Raw genomic sequence first — 21,673 nt, forward strand, 5'->3', positions numbered from 1 at the left:
TTAGCTAACGTTAAACAGCGCCAAGCTTACAGCGTACTAGAGCACATTGACTAGAGCTTCAAGTTTCAAGTTTCTTTAATAGTTGTCATACAGAAGTACAGAATACTTTTATACAAAATGCTTCTTACTGTTACGCTCCAGAAACTGTGCAAGACAAGATAAGTATGAAATAAAATAACATAGTATAGCATGTAAATTAGAAGTAAAAAAATTAGGTGACAGTGTTCAGTATAGACATATGTACAATGTTCGATGCAGAATAGACGTAACTGAGTTACCATATAATATACAATACTATGCAGTGTACTAATATACAATACTATATAGTGCAAGGCAGAAATGGGATGAGGTGCAATTTAGGTACAATTTACAGTAGGTGTACGAGTTGTAGTGCAAATCCTTTATCAATAAATATAAAGTGTGTTTGTGTGATCTAAAGTGTGGAGAGTGGGTGCTGCAGTGTGTTGTTTGTTTTAGTGAGTGTGTGCGTGTGGGTGTGTGTGCTGTGTGCATTTGATGGTTGTTGCATAGTGTTTATTGTTCATTTAGCAGCCTGATGGCCTGGGGATAGAAGCTTCTTCTGAGTCTTTCTGTGCTCGCCTTAAGACTCCGGTATGGCTTGCCTGACCGCAGCAGTTCAAAGAGGCAGTTGTTCGGGTGGCTGGAGTCCTTGATGATTATCTTAGCCTTCCCCCTGCACCGCTTGTTGTAAATGTTCTGGAGGGTGGGAAGCCCCCCTCCAATTGTGCGTTCGGCTGAACGTGTCACTCTTTGTAGTCTGCTACGGTCTTGTGCAGTGCTATTCCCAAACCAGGAGGTGATGTTGCCAGTCAGGATGCTCTCTATTGTACATGAGTAGAAGTTCCTAAGGATCTTCTGACTGACGTGGCAGGGCCTCAGAACAATGACAGACTACAAAGGCACCTCCCTCAAACTGAACGGTGACATCTCCTTAGCAAATGATCTCAATTCCTTCTATGCGAGGTTTGAGGCTGTGAATAACAACACCAGCCTACAAACCACGGCAATGGGGGGGGGGGTCTGCTGATGGAGACTCGGTGTTCAGGGTAACAGAGCATGAGGTGAGGCGGACCTTTAAAAAAGTGAATATCAGGAAGGCAGCAGGACCGGACGGCATCCCCGGCCGCGTCATAAAAGTCTGTGCCGACCAACTGGCCCCGGTATTCACTGACATCTTCAACATGTCCTTGGAACAGGCTGTCATCCCCACCTGTCTGAAGAAGTCCACCATCATCCCTGTACCCAAAAAATCTACGCCCGCTTGCCTCAACGACTACCGCCCTGTAGCCCTCACCTACATAGCCATGAAGTGCTTTGAGAAGCTAGTAAAGGGCTACTTCTGCTCCTCCCTCCCCATCAACCTGGACCCCCGGCAATTTGCATACCGTCCCAACAGGTCCACGGAGGACGTCATAGCCCATGTGCTGCACACAGCAGCATCACACCTGGACAAGAGGCAGGGGAACTATGTGAGAATGCTGTTCATCGACTACAGCTCAGCATTCAATACCATAGTCCCCTCCAAACTCATAGCCGGGCAGACCCCAGGTGGTAAGAGCAGGCAACTGCACCTCCTCATCCATCACGCTCAACATAGGGGCCCCCCAGGGCTGTGTTCTGAGCCCCCTCCTCTACTCCCTGTACACACATGACTGCGTGGCACAGCGGAACAACAACACAATCATCAAATTTGCTGATGACACAGTAGTGGTGGGCCTGATCTCTGCCAACGACGAGAGGGCCTACCTGGAAGAGGTAGAGAATCTGTCACAGTGGTGTCAGGAGAACTGCCTCTCCCTGAACATCAGCAAAACAAAAGAGATGATTGTGGACTTCAGGAGGTCGGGGGTCAAGGACTACAGCCCCCTCAGCATCGACGGGGCACCGGTTGAGAGAGTGAACAGTTTCAAGTACCTCGGAGCCCACATATCCGAGGACTTGACATGGACCACACACATTGACAGTGTTGTGAAGAAGGCACGACAACGCCTCTACTTCCTCAGGCGCCTAAGCTTGGCTAGGCTACCGGTGTTTACAGCTCTGTCAATTAACGGAGCCAACGTTCTGTATAGTGCCATGGTCGTCTATAGGCTACTTTTTTTTCTCAGTTGAAAAAAGTTGAACTTTTTGGGCTAAAGCGCAGGCAAGACAGCAGAGACAGGGAACGTTAGTGCTAGCTATCTTATATCTGATGATTTATAAGTTTGTGCTATAGCAATGCAATTACGGGTTTCTTTAGGGACGCTGTCATTTGTAAATTGTGGGTTACCCTGCAGGAGATCAGAGTAAGACACACACAGCTCCTCTCACTCACACACGGCAATCAAAAGACCTAGAAGTCTGTCTGATCTGACTCATCCTCCTCTCCCCCTACAGCAGTTGGAGATGGTGGAGCCTAGTGAGTAGATCCACGTCACCCTCCTGGACCAGGTTAACAGCCCCATCAGAACCGCAGTGCTGGGACAGAGGCTGCTACTTTGAGTTACTTTTAAAACATGGACATTATCTTTACATTTAAAACTTGACTTTAATTTGTATTATTTTAATTAATTTATTTTGTTTTCATGATTGATTATTGTATTTATGTTATTTAAATACATTTGATTAAGCAACTAGCTTAAGATCCAAATTAAAATGTTTCATGAGTCATTATTTTTATTTGCTATGGGATCATGTTATGTTAAAGCAGAGGGACTGGACAACAGGGTGACATTCACAGGTGTGCAGACTTGAGCATAAAACATGCACTGGAGCACGGAAAAGGAGCCGTGCCCACAGGAAACAGAGATGGAGGGTGTGACAGAAATAATCGTTAGATTAGTCGACTAATCTGAAAAATTATCAGATTATCGACAGAGCACACTTCCAGGCCTACAGTATATAACACAGCCTATATAACAACATCTTCTGTGACCCACCCCCCTAAACACAATCAAGCCAGTGTCCTGACTCCTGCTCCCAATGTCAACAGACAGACCCACACACACACGCACGCACGCACGCACACACACACACACACACACCATGTGTTATGGGAGGCGTTCATACGCAGACTCCAGTGAAAGCGTTTATTAGGCACGCATTTGACCCAATTTGCTTGATTATGACAACACCTGTGCATTCGATTGGAATTTAATTGCAACGCTCAGTTAGCCTACTTTAGGACCATGTTGCATTTAGTCTGTTCAATTTGGTGGGATCAGGGGTTTTGCTTTGGGGAGGGTGCCGATGTGTAGGCTTCAGATTGTGGATAATTACTATTAATTAGCAGCTGATACTTTTGGCTCTGATGCCGTGGTGGTAATGTGTGAGTGGAAAGCCGGTAGAAAGGACTTGTTTGAATATAATGAGATAGCCTCTTTGCCTCAGAAGAGATAATGGGTGGAATGCTGAAGAAAGAAGAGCGTTTTGTGTTGTGTTGTTGTTGTTGTTGTTGTTGTTGTTGTTGTTGTTTTTGCTAATAGCCTCATCAGAGGGAAAAGCACAATATACCATCTCTCTACCCCCCCCCTACCCTCCCTCCCTCCTTGTCAATCACAATTCCATTATTGTGGAGGTCATAGAACTGGGTGCTCCAGGCAAGCTGAGTGTGAGGCCTTTGCTGGAACCACTCAGCGCTTCTATTTTCCAGATAGAGAAATAAATAAGTACAGGCACCTACCAATGTATTCAGTCTCCCCGCATTTCAAGGAGACGTTTTTTTTGTCGGATATAAGAATGTGTGGGAGTCGTCGCAGTCTCTGTGCAGAAAAGGAGAAGGAGAGGTTTTCTTTCTTGCCTGTCTAGCGAGCAAAGCATGACCGAGCAAATTTAAACAAGAGAGAGCCTCTTGGGTAATTTTATGAATACATATCAGGACCTTTAACTTGCAGATAGTGGCGGGGGCGGTCAATAACGCCTTGAGAGATGTCCTCTTTGGAAGCACCACCACCAAAACAAAAACCACTCACACCTCTGTGAATATATTTTGTAAGATATCGGAGCAGAGAAAAAGACACCAACAATGAAAATGATACATTCAAAAACAGCGAATGGCTGGAAGAGAAGAGCTACAAAAACGATTGAAGTATCTCACCAAACCTTGAGACGGATATATAATTGTGATGTCTCTCACATACTGTACACATCCAGTCATGACGGAATGAAAAGTGGTTGAAATGAAGACACGGCGCGGCTCTATAGGCGAAAAGGGGCCCCCGCTGGAGGAGATGAACATCTGATTAAATACACATTTACCCTGTTTCTCACGCTGAGCTGCTGTTCAGAATCAGCTTTATTGTCACGTCCCTGTTCTGTTACAGCATAGAGGAGTGAGATTCTTTGTTCCTGGCTCCTCTGTCTAGCAGCAGCATCGACCAATGTTGTACAAAAAGAGAAGCAATAAAGTAGTGTAAAGATTTAAAAAGTTGCAGTATACTGTAGCAAGAAGAAGTGTGGGTGTGGTGAGTGCAAAATGGCGGTAAAATCTGTGATAAAGTAACTCTGGCCACTTTGACAAACACCGCGTGGGTGTAGTGTGTGCAAAACAGTAGTGTGTGCAAATCAGTGGCATAGACCAGGGGTTCCCAAACTTTTCAGGCCGGGACCCAGAAAATAAGGCGTCAGAGAGCCGCGGCCCAATGCATATCGTCAGGCTTTTTTTTCTTTTTTTTCCCCATGCGACCGATTTTTTAAGCCAAATATCACTTCAATCCTATTAAGTTAGTTCAAGTTAGTTATTCATTTATATGTGCTATTTATGAGAGGGCTAACTTGTTGCAAAATAATAATGATAATAATAATAGCCTCATTAAAATACTATTGTTGCTTCGGTTGTTTTCAGCGTTTTATGTGCATAATCTGTTATTTAGTTTGAAATGTTCGTTGAAATAAGTAGATTTTTCGTTTTTGTTTATTTATTAAGTTAATATAAAACCATATAGTCACATTTTAGAATACAATAGAATATAATTTTTGAATACAACTAGAAACACTGTCCTGGCCTGCTTCTAAGTTCAGTGGCCTGACAAAAAAAAAATGTTTTTTTTTGGATTTTTTATTTTATTTTTTTTAATCATCTCACGGCCCTCCCGTGGCTGCTCACGGCCCACCTTTGGGTCGCGACCCCGACTTTGGGAACCACTGGCATAGACAGTGATACAACAGCGTTGTATTACTCCAGTCACAGGCCGGTAGCCGGCCACTAGTGATAATAAGTTCATTAGTCTGGAAAAAACTGTCCCGGAGTCTGCAGTACCGTTTGCTGGACAGCAACAATTTGTGGTTGGGGTGGCTGGGTTCCTTAATAATCCTGCAGTCTTTACTGACACACTGTCCATTGTATATATCCAGGATGGAGCGGAGCTCACAACGACAGATGTTCTGGTCACATGACCCTCTTTACGATCGAGGGCAGAGCAGTTTCCATACCAGGGGGTGATGCATCCAGAATCAGAATCAGAAAGGTCTTTATTGCCAAGTATACTTTTCACATACAAGGAATTTGCTTTGGACCTTACTGGTGCGACATTAGCGGACAGACATTAACAGACAGATAATACAATAAAGTGGTGGAGTAAAATAAATGAAATATGAGCTAAGTTAAGCACAATTGAATAATATATTTATGAAATAAAATATAGGCCAGAGCTGTATAAGTCGTACAGCCAGGATGCTCTCCATTGTGCCTCTGGAGAAGAGGCCCGTAGGATCTGGGGCCACATGCTGAATTGTCCAGCGGCTTGAGGTGAAAGAGGCCGTGTTGTGAAGCTGCTGACTCTCTGGAGGTTCATGGGGTCCAGCCTTTCTCCCCCTCTCCTGTAGTCCACGGCCAGCTCCTTGGTCTTGTCAACATGTAGAGAGGTTGGTCACCCAGCTACATTGTGCCAGGTTGTCAATCTCTTCCCTGTAAGCCGTTTTTTATCCCTGTTGGTGATTAAGCCCATCACTGTTGTGTCATCGGCAAACTTAATCAGCATGTTGGAGCTGTGGTTCTGCAGTACTCCAGCCGACCCATTCCCTCCTGGCAGCGCGCTATAGTAGCAGCAGCCCAACCCTGATAACCAGCAAAACAGTACTACTGGCTGTAAGATGGTGGCACATTATACAGTGCAAGGCTCAGCGTCTCTCCAGAATTTGAAAAGGAGCAGTTATCTACCTACCTGTTCACGCTCAACCGTTTTGCAAACGTATCATACACCCGACAAAAACATTTGGATATTGAACCACACAACTCAGACAACTTTATCTGCAATCTCTGGCTCTCCACTGAGATCGCCAGGACGCCGGAGGCTGTCAAACTCCGCTTCGCCAGCCAGGAGAGCTCACAGGCGATGCCAAGACCGTAAACAAAGGCGGGGGACAGGAGGAGGGCTTAGGGCCAAGCTATGGCTAACTGCTCATCAGCTATCTCTACCCAGCATTTTCCTCACCAACTTACAGTCTCTGGCAAACAAAATGGAATGCGGCTGCGGATCACCTCTTGCAAAAGGATTATAGCTGCAACGTCATGATTTTCTGAGATAGCCATTGAGCTACCAGGGCGCTGTACCCATTGAACTACCCGGGCAGATAGAACTGTGGATGACTGCGGTATATGACTAGAGGTGGGTGACTGTATTTATGTTTACAAGGCTTGGTGCGAGGACAACACTGCTAGAGGAGTCACTGCTCCTCTAACCTAGAATATCTCATGGTTAAGTGTAGTCCTTTCTATCTGCCCAGAGGGTTTACAACTACTGCCTCGACTGCAGCTTATACACCTGGACGCTAATGCTAAGCTATTAATGAAAAACTGAATACTGCGATTAGCAAGCAACAGACTACACACCCAGGCAGCTTGTATTGTTCAACCACTCCAACTTGAAGACTGTACTCCTCATCAACATGTCTCCTGCCCCACGAGAGGGGACAAGACCCGAGACCATGTTTACACCAACATTGCTGAGGTATACAAAGCTATTCCCCTCCCCCACACGTGACCATCGCTCATTGTCCCTACTCCCAAAGTACACTCCACTCATCAAATGTGTAAAATCCTCAGTCAGACCGTAGTATGTTTGCCACTCAGGACACGCTCCCTCACAGACATTGATTTATATACCTCCTCTGTTTTGGACAACATTAACAGTGTTTACCACCCTCAACAGATTACATTACGGACTACAAACCCACCAACGCCTCCCTCCCTGATGAGCTTAATACACCCCAACCAGGAGGTGGCCATCAAGGTTGTTCTCCCTGCAGACCACCAGCCTCTTACACTCTCCTCCACCAATGTGTGTGCTGCACTGAGCAGGCTTAATGCACATAAGACTGCTGGCCCCGGTGGCATCCCTGGATGCATGGCTCAGAGCCTGCACTTGGCAGCTGACTGAGGTCATGAGTCTCATGACTGACATTTTCAAACTGTCACTGGCCCAGGCAGCTGTCCCCTAGTGCTTCAAATCCACCTCCATTGTGCCGGTGCCAAAGCACTGCTCTGCAGCGAGCCTTAATGACTTCCACCCTGTTTCACTCACCTCCACCATCATGAAGTGCTTAAAGAGGCTGGTGCTGGCGTTTCTCAAATCCTGCCTACCACCCTGGACCCCTTCCAATTCACCAACCCTTCAGAGGTGTACGGAGGACGTCATCTCCACAGCGCTACACTACGTCTTCGCCCACCTGCACAACAGCAACACCCCTGTGAGAATGCTGTTCGTCGGCTTTAGCTCTTCAACACCATCATCTCCTCCAAACTGATCACCAAACTCTGTGACCTTGGTATCAATCCCTCCCTCTGCAACTGAATACTATAGACTTCCTAACCAACAGACAACCTCACCTCCTCAACCCTCATCCTGAACACCACCACCCCACAGGGCTGTGTGCTGAGCCCTCTCCTCTACCCCCTCTTCACCCATGACTGCACTCTCCTATACATGGCACCAACACCATTATCAAGTTTGCAAATTACACAATGGTAGTTGGTCTAATAACAACGACGAGACAACTTACAGGGAGGAGGTCCAGCACCTGGCGATGTGGAAGACTAAGGAGCTTATCCTTAACACATTGGGTGACAGCAACGAGATTTCTTGTTCTAACTCGCCATGAGTTGGTTGCCAATAACGAGTTTTCTCGTTATTTAATTGTTATTTCTTTTATTAGCGATATCCATACATTTTTTATCCATCCAGCCTCACGTTATCATTGGGAATGGCTCTGTGCTCGAAAAGGGCAAATACCGCCCCCTATCGTCTCCCGGATGGTATTGCACATCATTGGAATGGAGTCGATGGGACTGCACCAGAAAAAAAAACTCCAGGGTCCACATTTTACTTCTGACGCATGCAACCTGATACCATTGCATTCATTGAAGGCACTGGAAGCAGCGTGGATTATCTGTTTCGGAGTATAACGTTGGATCAATAAACGCGATCGATATCTGGAATGGCGATCAGGAATTGGATTCATCTTTTTGCAGAACATCTGATCTGAAGTAAGGACTTTATGTTACCAGTATTGGGTTAATCAGATGTTTTTTTCACAGCGATCACAACGTGTCTCCTGTGTGTGTATGTGAGTGTGTGTAACGTTAGCGCTAGGCACGGCATAGATAATCGATTTTTCAGCCCGCTTCTCTAGCGTGCATAAGTACACATATACTATCGATAATCTAGCGTTTATTTGAAAACTATTCATAAATCAGCCGGAAAATGACAACGTGTTGTGTGTATTCCAGTAAATGGCTATTACTGCAGAATCTTTTTTTCTTTCTAGAAATCTCCAAAACTATACTCGTATTCAAAACGGTATAAAACAGAAATGTACTGATGAAAAAACAATACGTTTCGTACATGTTGACTGCAAGCAAGTCATTGATAAGCGACGGGTGTACTGTATTAGACCCATAGCCATAATTTAAGATATAGTTTAAGCGTTCGCAAATGTGCTTGTCCTCCCATTGATTAGAGTGGTGGCAACCAAGCGATAAATCGTCATTCATCGTTAGCACCCAATGTGTTAAGAAAGACCAAAGGAGACACGCACACCACCATCCATATCAATGGGACGGAGGTTGAGCATATCACCAACTTCAGGTTTCTGGGTGTCCACAAACCTCTCCTGGGCCCTCAACATCTCGACCCTGATCAAGAAAGCACACCAGTGTCTCTTCTTCCTAAGGAGACTGAGGTAAGCAAATCTGACTCCTTAGATTCTAATGAACTTCTACCACTGCGCCATAGAAAGCATCCTTACCAACTGCATCACAGTCTGGTATGGCAACTGTTCTGCCTCAGACCGGAAATCACGGTGAAAACTGCCCATTACCAGTACTTCACTCTCAGTAATTGAGGCTGTCCAGCACAAGTGGTGTCTGCATCAGAGACCAGAGACACCGCTCACCCCAGCCAGAGCCTGTTTTCCCTCCTCCCCTCTGGGAGGCGCTATAGGAATCTCCATTCCAGGACCAGCAGCTTCAGGAACAGCTTCTTCCCTTCAGCTGTCCCCCCCACCTCCCTGGACACCCCCAGCCCCAACCTCACCTGATCAACCTCCAGAATCTTTGCACTTTTTGCACCTTGCAGAATGACAGCACATAATATCCACCATATTCCCTATATGTGTATACATATGTACAGTATAATACAGTGCACCCACCACTGCTGCTTCTTTTGCACTTCTGGTTAGATGCTAACTGCATTTTGTTGTCCCAGGGCCAGTACTCATACTCTGTGCAATGACAATAAAGTTGAATCTAATAAGGGGCCTCATGGGTGCCCGCGCAGGCAGGTCTCCTTCATTGCGTTGCCGGCACGATCCTTGTGTGTCTCATTCTCCAGTGAGTCTCTCACTCCCTCCACAAACTGAGAGCTCTGGGAGAATAGAATAGAATGAATAGAGGGGGAAAGGAGTGAGAGAAAGAGAGAAGAGAGGGAGAGAAGGGCCAATGGCTGCCTCATCAGAATGAAAAGAAACATCCAAGCCTCTCTCTCTCTCCCTCTCTCTCTCTCTCTCTCTCTCTCTATCTCTATCTCTCTCTCTCTTAGTGGCGAGATAAACTAATCATGCATTACTAAACATAATTCAGCTTGTCAGTCATCGGCGTGGGGCCTTGTTTCCCCCTCCCCCGAAGGACATGGCGCTACAAATGACTGAGCTTTTGCAGGAAATATGAACAGCACTAGTTGTTTTACAAGATAATAAAAAGAAGCTATTGTTGTGTTTGTAGTCGAGTAGTATTGACCAATCGCATTTGAGCGGCATGGCACTTGGAATGTATGCAACCTTTTCTACAGCAACCTGCTTTGGTTGCGTGCAGGTAAACAGTCTGTGTGGGAGGAGAGAAGGAGGAGGAACACATTGTCCCAAATGTCCCCTGGATCTAAAAGACCAACAAAACGTATTGATGCTTGTGTGTCGTGTGGAGAAAACTTTCGCTCTCGTGTGGACAAAGAATCTTGTGTGACAAAAGAAACAAGTTGCTTTCAAAGTGGGATTACACAAAAGTACAGGAAGGATATTGGGAATCGGAAGTGAGCAGCCAGCGGCGACACCGGAATCCCCAAGATATTGTCCGTTGCCCCTAGAGGCAAAATCGCCGCGCAGTAGAATAAAATAAAAGACGATAGCCAATGGGTTCTGAGAGTGGAGTAAAACAGACCTGAATTCCTCTATGGAATTAATGTGGGTTAGTTCCCCCAGACAAAATGGCGCTATTTGTTATTATAATTTTAGTTTTTATCTGTGTGAAGAACTATAACATGTATGACATCTCTTTCAGCCCTGCACCACTCAGCAGCAGTAGACCCCACCTTTGGTCGTAGACAGGTGTCTGTTGTCATGAGACTGCTCCTCTATGCAGGGCACATACTGTATGCACACCGACCTCTCTGTGTGGTGTGTGTGTGTGTGTGTGTGTGTGTGTGTGTGTGTGTGTGTGTGTGTGTGTGTGTGTGTGTGTGTGTGTGTGTGTGTGTGTGTGTGTGTGTGTGTGTGTGTGTGTGTGTGTGTGTGTGTGTGTGTGTGTGTGTGTGTGTGTGTGTGTGTGTGTGTGTGTGTGTGTGCATGTATATACTTGTATGTTTTCCACCACGCAATGCGACCCCTGCCCTCAGATTAATGACATGCTAATCAGAGAACCTATGGGGGGATGGGGGGGGGGGGGGGGGGGGTTGTGGGGGGGTGGCACATAAACAATTACCCGTCAATTAATTTTGATGACGGTGCCTCATACCTGCTGGGGATGGTAATGTCCTTTGTCACCCAGGAACACTTTGGCGCTCGCTGCGCACATCAATTCCCTGTGAGGCGCACACATGGCGACGGCGGCCCTAAGAGGTCTTTAGTAATGAAGGGCCCTGTATGTACCGGCTACGCCGAAGCTCTCCGAGGCCCCAGAGACCCCAGGTGATCAGCAGGCTGGTCTCTCCTCTCTCGCCCCTGCAGTCACGCCACGCACACAGGCTCCTTCTTGGAACGGGGGAGAAAGAGAGCGAACGACGGATTGGATGAGTCGGACAACCAGGATCGAAGGCCGCCGATTGGTTGTTCCTGCCGAATTGTTATATTTATCTTAGGATCAAGTGTAAGCTGTCGTAAAGCTGTGACGCTGCCACATAGTGGAGGGGGGGGGGGGGGGGTGGAGGGGGGTGTGTGGTGGGTGGAGGGGGGGGTGGAGGGGGAAGAGTGGTGGTGTGGTGGGTGGAGGGGGTGGCCAGCTGTCACAGGAGTTTGTCCCTCAGATGTCAGAGGGTTATCCGTGGCATCCTCTATTCATGACATCTTCTTTCTTTCTTTCTTTCTTTCTTTCTTTCTTTCTTCTTTCTTTCTTTCTTTCTTTCTTTCTTTCTTCTTTCTTTCTTTCTTTCTTTCTTTCTTTCTTTCTCTTCTTTCTTTCTTTCTTTCTTTCTTTCTTTATCTCACTTATTTCTCTCCTCCCCCCTCTTGCTCTTCCCCTATCTATCTATCTATCTATCTATCTATCTATCTTCTATCTATCTATCTATCTATCTATCTATCTATCTATCTATCTATCTATCTATCTATCTATCTATCTATCTATCTATCTATCTATCTATCTATCTATCTATCTATCTATCTATCTATCTATCTATCTATCTATCTATATCTATCTATCTATCTATCTATCTATCTTATCTATCTATCTATCTATCTCTATCTATCTATCTATCTATCTATCTATCTATCTATCTATCTATCTATCTATCTATCTATCTATCTATCTATCTATCTATCTATCTATCTCTCTCTCTCTCTCTCTCTCTCTCTCTCTCTCTCTCTCTCTCTCTCTCTCTCTCTCTCTCTCTCTCTCTCTCTCTCTCTCTCTCTCTCTCTCTCTCAATCTATCTCTCTCTCTCTCTCTCTCTCTCTCTCTCTCTCTCTCTCTCTCTCTCTCTCTCTCTCTCTCTCTCTCTCTCTCTCTCTCTCTCTCTCTCTCTCTCTCTCTCTCTCTCTCTCTCTCTCTCTCTCTCTCTCTCTCTCTCTCTCTCTCCCTGCTTCTCGACCAAAACACAGGGATGGCTATCACCTGGCTGCCACCGTTTAAAAATAGCCACTGTATAAAAAAACGTACTTCTACAAAAAGAGTAGGATACGGACTCCACTGCAGCCATTTTGTCTTCCTCTCAGTGTTTTTGTTTTGTTTATTTGAAATGAACAATGAACATTATCCACAAGTCTTATGGGCCAATAGGAAAAGTATATTATTCCTCTCATTTGGAACAGCAGCTGTGTTTGCACTAGTGCTTCATCATGACTCACATCAGCATGATTTAAGAACAGCACAATTAGGAGGTCTGGCAGCAGAGGAGAGTTGTTTTTTTGGAAAGTTCTATCTTAGAATATGTGTTAAATGTTTGATTTAGTGACTTCACTTATACCCAAGGGTGTGTTTTAGGAGAGGCAGGGAGCAGCTGTTTACTTAGTTGTTCTCTAAGAATACAGTTTAATCTAATCTAATCTAATTAATCTAATATTTGTGTGATGTTCTGAAAACAAAATAAGCTTTATAGAGCAGAGAAAGTCTAAGCATGATGAAACTAATCTTTAAAAAAATGCTCACATCTACTCTCCAAATTCAGATGTCCATGTTCAAGATTTTGTTTATAAATTATATTATCTAACAAGGTCCTGATACATCATAAATAGCCTCAATATGAAATTCATGGGCTATTTTTCTGTTTTGTTTTCTGCATAATAACAAACATATTTGAGTATAAAAAAATATCCGTGTCCATCTTATTATCCGTGCTTTCCCAAATTCACATTCGGATTCAGGCTCATCCCTGATATTGTAATTAACTACCTATACTACATTACTCATAGTACTTAACTACTGAAAATGCCTTTTTGCCAGAGTTTTGAATGTAGTTAAACTACCATAGGGGGTTCCCCAACGTTCCTGGCCAAATTCCCAATCAGGTCTCTGACATCAAGGCCACTTAATCATCCCTTCCCTTAATTGACTGATATCAATCCTTGTCTCCTGAGCCGTTCAGCCATCGTGTAGTAGTGTGATGTGTGCCGGATGCCACACATTGAGCCATTGAGCCTGCGTAGCCCAGGTTGGGTGCTACCAGTGGTGGTGAAGGAGGCAATTTCCACATTTTACAATACATTGTAAAGCGCTTTGAGTGTCTAGAAAATTATTATTATTATTACCATACAACTACTGTAAATTTAGTTAAACTAGTAACATGTAGTTAACCTCTCCCCCAACACTGCAGAGGGAGACAGAGTAGGCTATTCTCGGTCCTCGATCCACAATGGTGAAACAAACCTTCTACCACAGTCAGGAAAGTCGAAACCCGCCCAATTGTCCACTGTCGACTAAAAACACGCTTCTTCAATCAATATCTGAAATGAAAGAAATGATAAAATATTACTACCTACTATGCTAATATCATATGTCTATATACTATACACTCAAGACTGTAGCACTCAAGTTCGACACTGTTGCCAATTTTTTTTTACTTACCCTTAGCTTGTACCCTTCTTGCTGACTTGTTGTATAGAACTTGTACTGTACGTCGCTTTGGATAAAAGCGTCAGCTAAATGACTAAATGTAAATGAGTAGGGGAGACACAGGAGAGAAGGTTCCAACAGGGTTTTCGATCCTAGGCCAGCATGTGGACAGAGGTAGGGGGCATCTCTTAACCACTGCACCCTGATATCTATGAAAATCATTTGTCTTCTTGTGTTGATGTGTTTTGAGACTGTGTCCTATCATGTTTCAGTGTAGATGTCACACAGTGACTCTATACCTCTCTGCTATTGTGTCAGTGCTGCTCGTGTTACACACCACTACAAAGGTCATGCGCCCGGTTGGTCCCAGTAGGAGAGTTCAGTTACCCAGCACAACCCCAATACCATCTCTCTTTCTCTCTCACTCTCTCTATCCTCTGGCTCTTTCTCTCTTGCTCTCTGACTCTCTCTCTCTCTCTCTCTCTCTCTCTCTCTCTCTCTCTCTCTCTCTCTCTCTCTCTCTCTCTCTCTGTCTCTCTCTCTCTCTCTCTCTCTCTCTCTCTCTCTCTCTCTCTCTCTCTCTCTCTCTCTCTCTCTCTCTCTCTCTCTCTCTCTCTCTCTCTCTCTCTCTCTCTCTCTCTCTCTCTCTCTTGATCTATCACTTTGTCTCTCTGTCCTCTCTCTCTCACACATTGGGGTTGAGAGGGTTTTATTGAATCGGAATCCATTCAAAATGTTTTCTTACAAAGAATGTTCTATAAGGCATAAAGAATGAATTTAGTTTTCATTGCAATGGGAAATGGTTTGTCAATGATATGGAAGCCTCGCCCCCCTGACCTGGTTGTCCTACAGTACCTCTCACGTGTCCCTTGTCGGCTCCAGATCTGCCCCAGTAAAACGAGGTGTCCCCCAGGGGCTCAGCCCTTGGTCCACTTCTTTTCACCCCGCCTCTTTTCCTGAGTGACCATTCGGTGATCCTTAATAACATTTCAGCCATTAGTTGTCCGGCTAACGGCCCACTCAGGATTCAGGAAAGGAATACCAAAGCAATTGAATTCCGGTAGTTTCTGAAAATATCTTTCTGTTGATATAAGCTTGGGTTTGACAAGTCAACTTTACCTATCTGTTCAACGTTTACACTCTAGTCGATAAGTGAAATCATTCATACTGGATTCAGATCATTACATGCACTAGTGATAATGGAAATTAAACTTACTTGTTTAGTAAGACATATATACAAAAGTTACACGTGGGGCATGTAATAATTACAACTTTCTATCTACCACAATGAAACATACGTTCACAAGCGTCCACGTCAACAGGAACTCACAGGGGCTGTTAACGCAACACACACACAGGTCCAGCTATAACATTTCTACCATGTCTCATTAACCAAGTAGGGGTGTTAAAAATAACGGGCAGCCACAGCTGAGGACAGGGGCCTGGGGTGAGAGACTGTAGAGGTAGGCATTCTGCTGGCTTTAGTCTCATGAGACACGCTGGGCCCAGGTGTAGCTCATCAGAGCTAACGATGACGCCCCTCCCCCATTCCGTTGGACAGCCTCCCGAAACAGAGAGAGAGAGAGAGAGCACCAACAGACAGAGTGGAGAGGGGTTGGTGACACAGCTATGCTATGAATTAATCAAAAACTGGATTTACACACACACACAAACATTTCTGTCTTTGATTAATGCACGATGTAAACGGGTCATTGTGCGTTTTTTGTTCATTTCATTTTCCTTCAGAAAGGAAAATACAGTTAGCAACAGTTTCATCTTTTCAGAGAAATTTTGTTTTCAATTAGTCAGTAAAAACCTTGATTATTAGTCGACTAATAATTTCTTTAATATAGTCCTCATGTAAAGGCTGGGTTGGAACCCCCGGTCTCACAGGAAGCATATACGTTAGCACTAGGGGTGTAAAGGTACACGTATCCGTACCAAACCGAACCGTTTCAGTGTGTACTGTACCGTACCGAACGGCTGTGTAGTGTACCGAACGAATACAACAGTATGTTAACCACTAACGACCGCCCACCGGGGGCTGTTTTTTTCACAATCTAATATAATAATAATACGTTTTTCTTTTCTTTTACAAGTCGATTATTAATTTCAATATATAATATTCGTTGACAGCCATACAAGTACAATTAGTTACTGCACACTACATCACCCCTGAGTGGAACAAACTTTCCCACACTGTACCGAAAACTGTACCGAACCTTGACTTCAAAACCGACGTACGTACCATAGCGTGGTTTTTGTGTACCGTTACACCCCTAGTTAGCACGAATTGAATGAGTTTGGGAGAAAATCCCATTATGCCAGAAAACAAATGCTTGCCAATCAGGTGCGACTCATCGTAAGGACATTAAATGACTTTGTTGGCGTCGTCACGCTGATGGGAAACCCATCATTATTAGGGAAACCCATGAGATTTTGACCTGGCAGGTCACCTGGAAATTGGCAGGTCAGATTGTGTGGCTCGGTTTGAGGAAAAGATTAGAAACACGGCACTTTACAAAGGATAGAGTGAATATTGCATCTTTGTGACATTGGCATGGCTAAGGTATTGTAACAAAGCCAACAAAGTAATTTGAAGTCCGTACACTGAGTCGCGCCTCTAGGCGGGCATATCTTTTCTGGCCTATGCTATTCTTTTTTTTGTATCCACTTTTTCTCCTTATTTTCTCCCATCCCAATTTCGCTGTTTCCAATTCTCCCCTCCCCTGTCTTGAACGTTCCTCGCATATGCCCCCCACAGGTCGGTCGTAGGGAGGATAGAAGCCTTGCATCACGTGTCCCCTCCGGTGCACGAGGAGGCAGCCTGTCACATCTTTTCACCTGCCAGCGCGGACTCTCATTGGCGAGGTGTAACGTGTGGGAGGCTCACACTAGCCCCGCTATTTCCTGTCTCGGCTGTGCAGGCGTCCCCCAACCGACCTGTAGGAGTCGCTGTCCACAACATCCAGATTACCACCCATCTACTTCCACCCGCTGACTCTGCCAATTGAGCCAGTATGACGGCCGGCCCAAGCCGGAAGCAACGCCGACAGCCGGATTTGTACCCGGTGTCTCTTGCGTTGGTGACGAGCGCAATGTCCGCTGCGCCACCCAGCCGCCCTTGCCCTATGCTATTCTCTCATTCTGCGTGTGGAGCACAGTAGAGGTTGGGCACCAGCAAGGGGGAACCCCCATCTGGCCAAAGGAGATATTAGGCTTACTGTAGACGTCAGGCAGCCGGGCTGCGCGCCGCTACAAAGCGATACATGTACAGAGTTAATTGTTCAGCAGAGACTCTCGTAGCAGATGGAGGAGCGTCCGGCGAGCCTTGAGGGGCTCCTCCCCTTCCATTCCGAAGCAGCGGGCCTTCTCGGGAATCTCATTCCATATTAATTCGTTCTAACAAACACGCCCGAGCGCTCGCCGCCGCCCCCACTGCCACGCTCTAAGTGACTCGGCATCATTTGCATCGGCTCATCGTGGCCTCGCGGGGAGAAAAAACACCCTCCTTTTTGCCACGTATACGACTCTCACTTCCCTTCGTCTTTGTTCTACCTCTTTATTCACACGCACGCACTCGCACGCACACACACACACACACACACACACACACACTATATTACTAATGCAGGATAGATGCAGGATGGTTTATCTACCATAGCTACCACTGTAGTACTAATGCACACATACATACGTGCGTTTCCACGTGCCAGGTTATGCATTGACACACACACACACACACAACTCCCTCAACCCTCTCTCTCTCTTCCCTTTCTCGTTTTCCCTCTCCATCCATTGTCTGCTCTCCCCTTCTCTCTCTCTCTCTCTCTCTCTCTCTCTCTCTCTCTCTCTCTCTCTCTCTCTCTCTCTCTCTCTCTCTCTCCCTCTCGCTTAAATCAATGTGACTTTACTACAATTATGTATCCTCCAGCGGGACAATTAAAAATTACTCTATCTCGGGCGCTCGGCAGAGAGAAAGAGAGAAAGAGGGGAGAGAGAGAGAGTGGAACATAATTGAAGCTGGATTATTTCGTGGGAGAATCTCCACACCTTCGCCCGCCCGCCTACCTGTCTTCAATCGCCGTCCCTCGGAGGAGGAGAGTGAAAACACATCGTTTTAATCCTCTTTCTCGGCTGCCGTGCGCACAACATGCTAATGATAAGGCAAGGACGCGCTACCCTTCAGGCTCGCTTGTCGTCGTCGTCCCCCCCCCCCCCCCCCGATAAAAAAACAGCTATTTTCCTGCAATTTAGAAAATCACCGGTATTGATACATGTTGTGTTGTGTCCCCCTTCCCCTCTCCCGGTACCCCCTTCCCCCATTTGACAGATGCAAGTGCAACCTCCACGCCAACAGCTGCGTGTTCGACAAGGAGAAGCTGAGTTGCGAGTGTGAGCACAACACCACGGGGCCGGACTGCGGACGCTGTAAGAGGAACTACCAGGGCCGCGCCTGGAGCGCCGGCTCATACCTGCCCATCCCAAGGGCACGGCTAATATCTGTGAGTGGCACGCGCACCCGCGCACACACATACACACACACACACACACACACACACACACACACACACACACACACACACACACACACACACACACACACACACACACACACACACACACACACACACATACACCTGCCAGGTATGCATGGACACATCATGTACACACACACACACACACACACACACACATAAACGCAGATATGTATGGACACACATGTATGGTACACAGCAAAACAGAATAACTCACACACACACACACACACACACACACACACACACACACACACACACACACACACACACACATATACATATATACAGAACATCCATTTGCATGCATGCGCACACACACACCAACACATACACATACAAACACACACACACACACAAACACACACAAACAGTTATGGAGGCACGTGCATGTATGTAGATGCATAGAAATGTAGGAACAACCAAATGTACACATTAACTCATTCTGCGCTAATCACGCAATATTACGCGTTTGCTCGCCAGCGGTTGAGCGCCAAACACGGAATATTACGTTTTTAGATCCTTTGCTCTTTTTCCTCTGATCCCCATTCTAAATCATCATCCGGGTCATTCTAGCCGTCCCTGGGTCGTTTGTATGCGTTGGAATTGCAATGCCGATCGAATATCACTAGGTGGCAGTAGTACCCTCGCCTACCCTTTGAACTCGGATAGAAAGGCAACAGGATAGTCAGTGAATGCACTGGACAATCGAGGCTCGCTCTGTGGGGAGGAGCTCTTCCAAAGCAATCACTGGCGGATCTGATCGCCTCGGAACCTATAGACACGTGTAATTACATATAAAATCGTGATCGCCGATGGGATCATTGGAATTATTCTTTTGGATTACCTCTGGCTGAGGTAAGGACCCCCTATATGTCTATTTTACAGAACGTAAAACATGTTTATGTAACGATCACAGTGGCTTCCTTTACCGGTCATAAATGAGGCTTTTTCTAACGATCGAATTTTTGGGGTAAGACTACCCCCCTTATTGCACATAACACGTTTTATCTTGCAATCTATGAAAAAGACTGGATTATCTTGGAAATGCGCGATGTTTAATAATAATAATGCAGGACCTCTTTAGGGGGTTTTTAATCGGCATGCAACGAATTGGACAGCAATTGGAGCAGCACACACACACCGGGATACACACACACATGCATTGTCTTTCCTCAGTCGCCGATGCGATAGAGTCTCTGCGCCTAACCCATCCCTTCGTCCTTCCCCCCATGGGCAGCCGGGAGCAGATAGGGCGTCAACGTGAGCCGCGGCCCCGGGGACCATCCAAGTGCTCCTGTCCGTCTTCATCAAGGACGCCACAGCGTTAGCGATCTGTTGTTGTGCATATTGTTCCATTAGGTTTATCTTATCGGGGGGGAAACCCTTGCGAGCACGGGGAGAACATGCAAACTCCACACAGAAAGGCCCGGGAGATACCCCACCTGGGTACCTGGCATCATGGAAACATGGTCCCCAAGCGGGAATCGAACCCTGGACCTTCTTGCTGTTGAGGCGACAGTGTTAACCACTACACCACCGTGCCGTTTACTGTGTAATAAGCTACAAACTACAGTGTGTAGAAACAAACAATTTTTTTGTGTCTGTCAAATGAGCCACACCATTGTCTCCACAGCTATAATACAGAACACACACACAGCTCTGCAAACATCGTGAAACACTGCGGACATGACTATTTTAAGCTGGCCTTCTAGCGACAGGGATGGGGATTAAGCGTGGCACTGAAAGTGTTAACATCACACACAGAAAAGCACACGCACACTCACACAACCCCACAAACACATAATACGGTACACACACAACATTGGCAGAGTAGGGCCCAAGCCGCAGGGCCACGACCCTCCTGGTCACAGGAGCAGCAGGTGGCCCCTGCCCTGCCTCCACTTTGCCTCCAGTAGACAAACGCCCACAACAGCCAGTGTGCTGTGACTGAACAGACCATCATCTCCTGCCCTCAGCACAGCATGCGAGGTTAGCCGAGTCGCTTCGCTTTCAATTCACTCAAATAAAGCCAGAAGATTCTTGTATCAAAATACTGGAATGATTAGTGGTATGGGAATAGGTATTTATTTTTTTATTTGGTTGAATCGCATTTGAGTTGACTGTGACCGTGATGGCCATATCTTTTGCTTCTAATTTTAACAGATTTCTTTTGACCTACTTTTTCTGTGATGTTTCTCCCATCCCAATTTCCTCTCGTGCCAATTCTACCTCCCTGTCCTGATCGTTGCTTGCATGTGCCCCCACTGGCCGGTCGTAGGGAGGAATAGAAGCCTTGCATCGCATGTCCCCTCCGATACATGTGGAGGCAGCCAGTCACTTCTTTTCACCTGCCAGCGCGGACTCTCATTGGCGAGGTGTAACGTGTGGGAGGCTCACACTACCTCCACCATTTCCTGTCTTTGCTGTGCAGGCGCCCCAACCGACCTGTAGGAGTCGCTGTCCACAACGTCCAGATTACCACCCATCGACCTTCCACCCGCTAACTCTGCCAATTGAGTTAGTATGACGGCCGGCCCTAGCCGGATGCAACGCCGACAGCCGGATTCGAGACCGGTGTCTCTTGCGTTGGTGACAAGCGCAATGTCCGCTGCGCCACCCAGCCGCCCATTCATTTTAACAGATTTATAACATAATCCAAGATAAGATTGAATTTTAACGTGTGCCGTGGTAACACAAGTCGGTTCACTTTTCAGCTTGCAGATCAGGTGCAGGAATGATCTGGAGGCAGTCTAGTTTTGATTCAGTATATAGAGGACTTCTACCAGGACTAATACTGTAGTACTAATACAGGATAGATGCAGGGACTAATATGTAGTACTAATACAGGATAGATGCAGGATGGAGGACCTCTACCATACCCAAAAGAAAACGGCTGCCAGTTTGTACATCTGGGACCACAGCGGAGGGACCTATGGTCTTCACTGGAGAGCGGCGCGCTTGCATTTCTAAGCCCTGTTTTTTTTTTTTTTATTCCTGCCTGCTTTGTTATTGCATCCGCTGTGATTGCTGCTTTCTCTCGGAGTCATAGAGGAGTGTTTGCGCCTGGTGTATGATGACTTCTTCTACCTCCCAGAGGCAGAGAGTTATGAGACTTGGGGAGAGGGTTAGTGAAATGACCACTGCCACAGTCCAGATTGAC

General features: G+C 46.1%; 1 protein-coding gene across 1 annotated transcript in view; it reads left to right on the forward strand.

Moving 5' to 3' along the window:
• The window catches only part of ntng1a (netrin g1a), a gene marked incomplete at both ends in the record, with an annotated part of 132,734 nt that overhangs the window by 94,550 nt on the left and 16,511 nt on the right, over positions 1-21,673 (forward strand). Inside the window, 2 exon segments of the mRNA XM_084325886.1 lie at positions 18,306-18,451; positions 18,454-18,481. Of these exon segments, the coding sequence (XP_084182012.1) occupies positions 18,306-18,451; positions 18,454-18,481 (174 nt within the window).

The sequence above is a fragment of the Notolepis coatsorum genome (genome assembly GCF_963971535.1).
Source record: "Notolepis coatsorum genome assembly, chromosome: 12".
Classification (NCBI taxonomy): Eukaryota; Metazoa; Chordata; class Actinopteri; order Aulopiformes; family Paralepididae; genus Notolepis; species Notolepis coatsorum.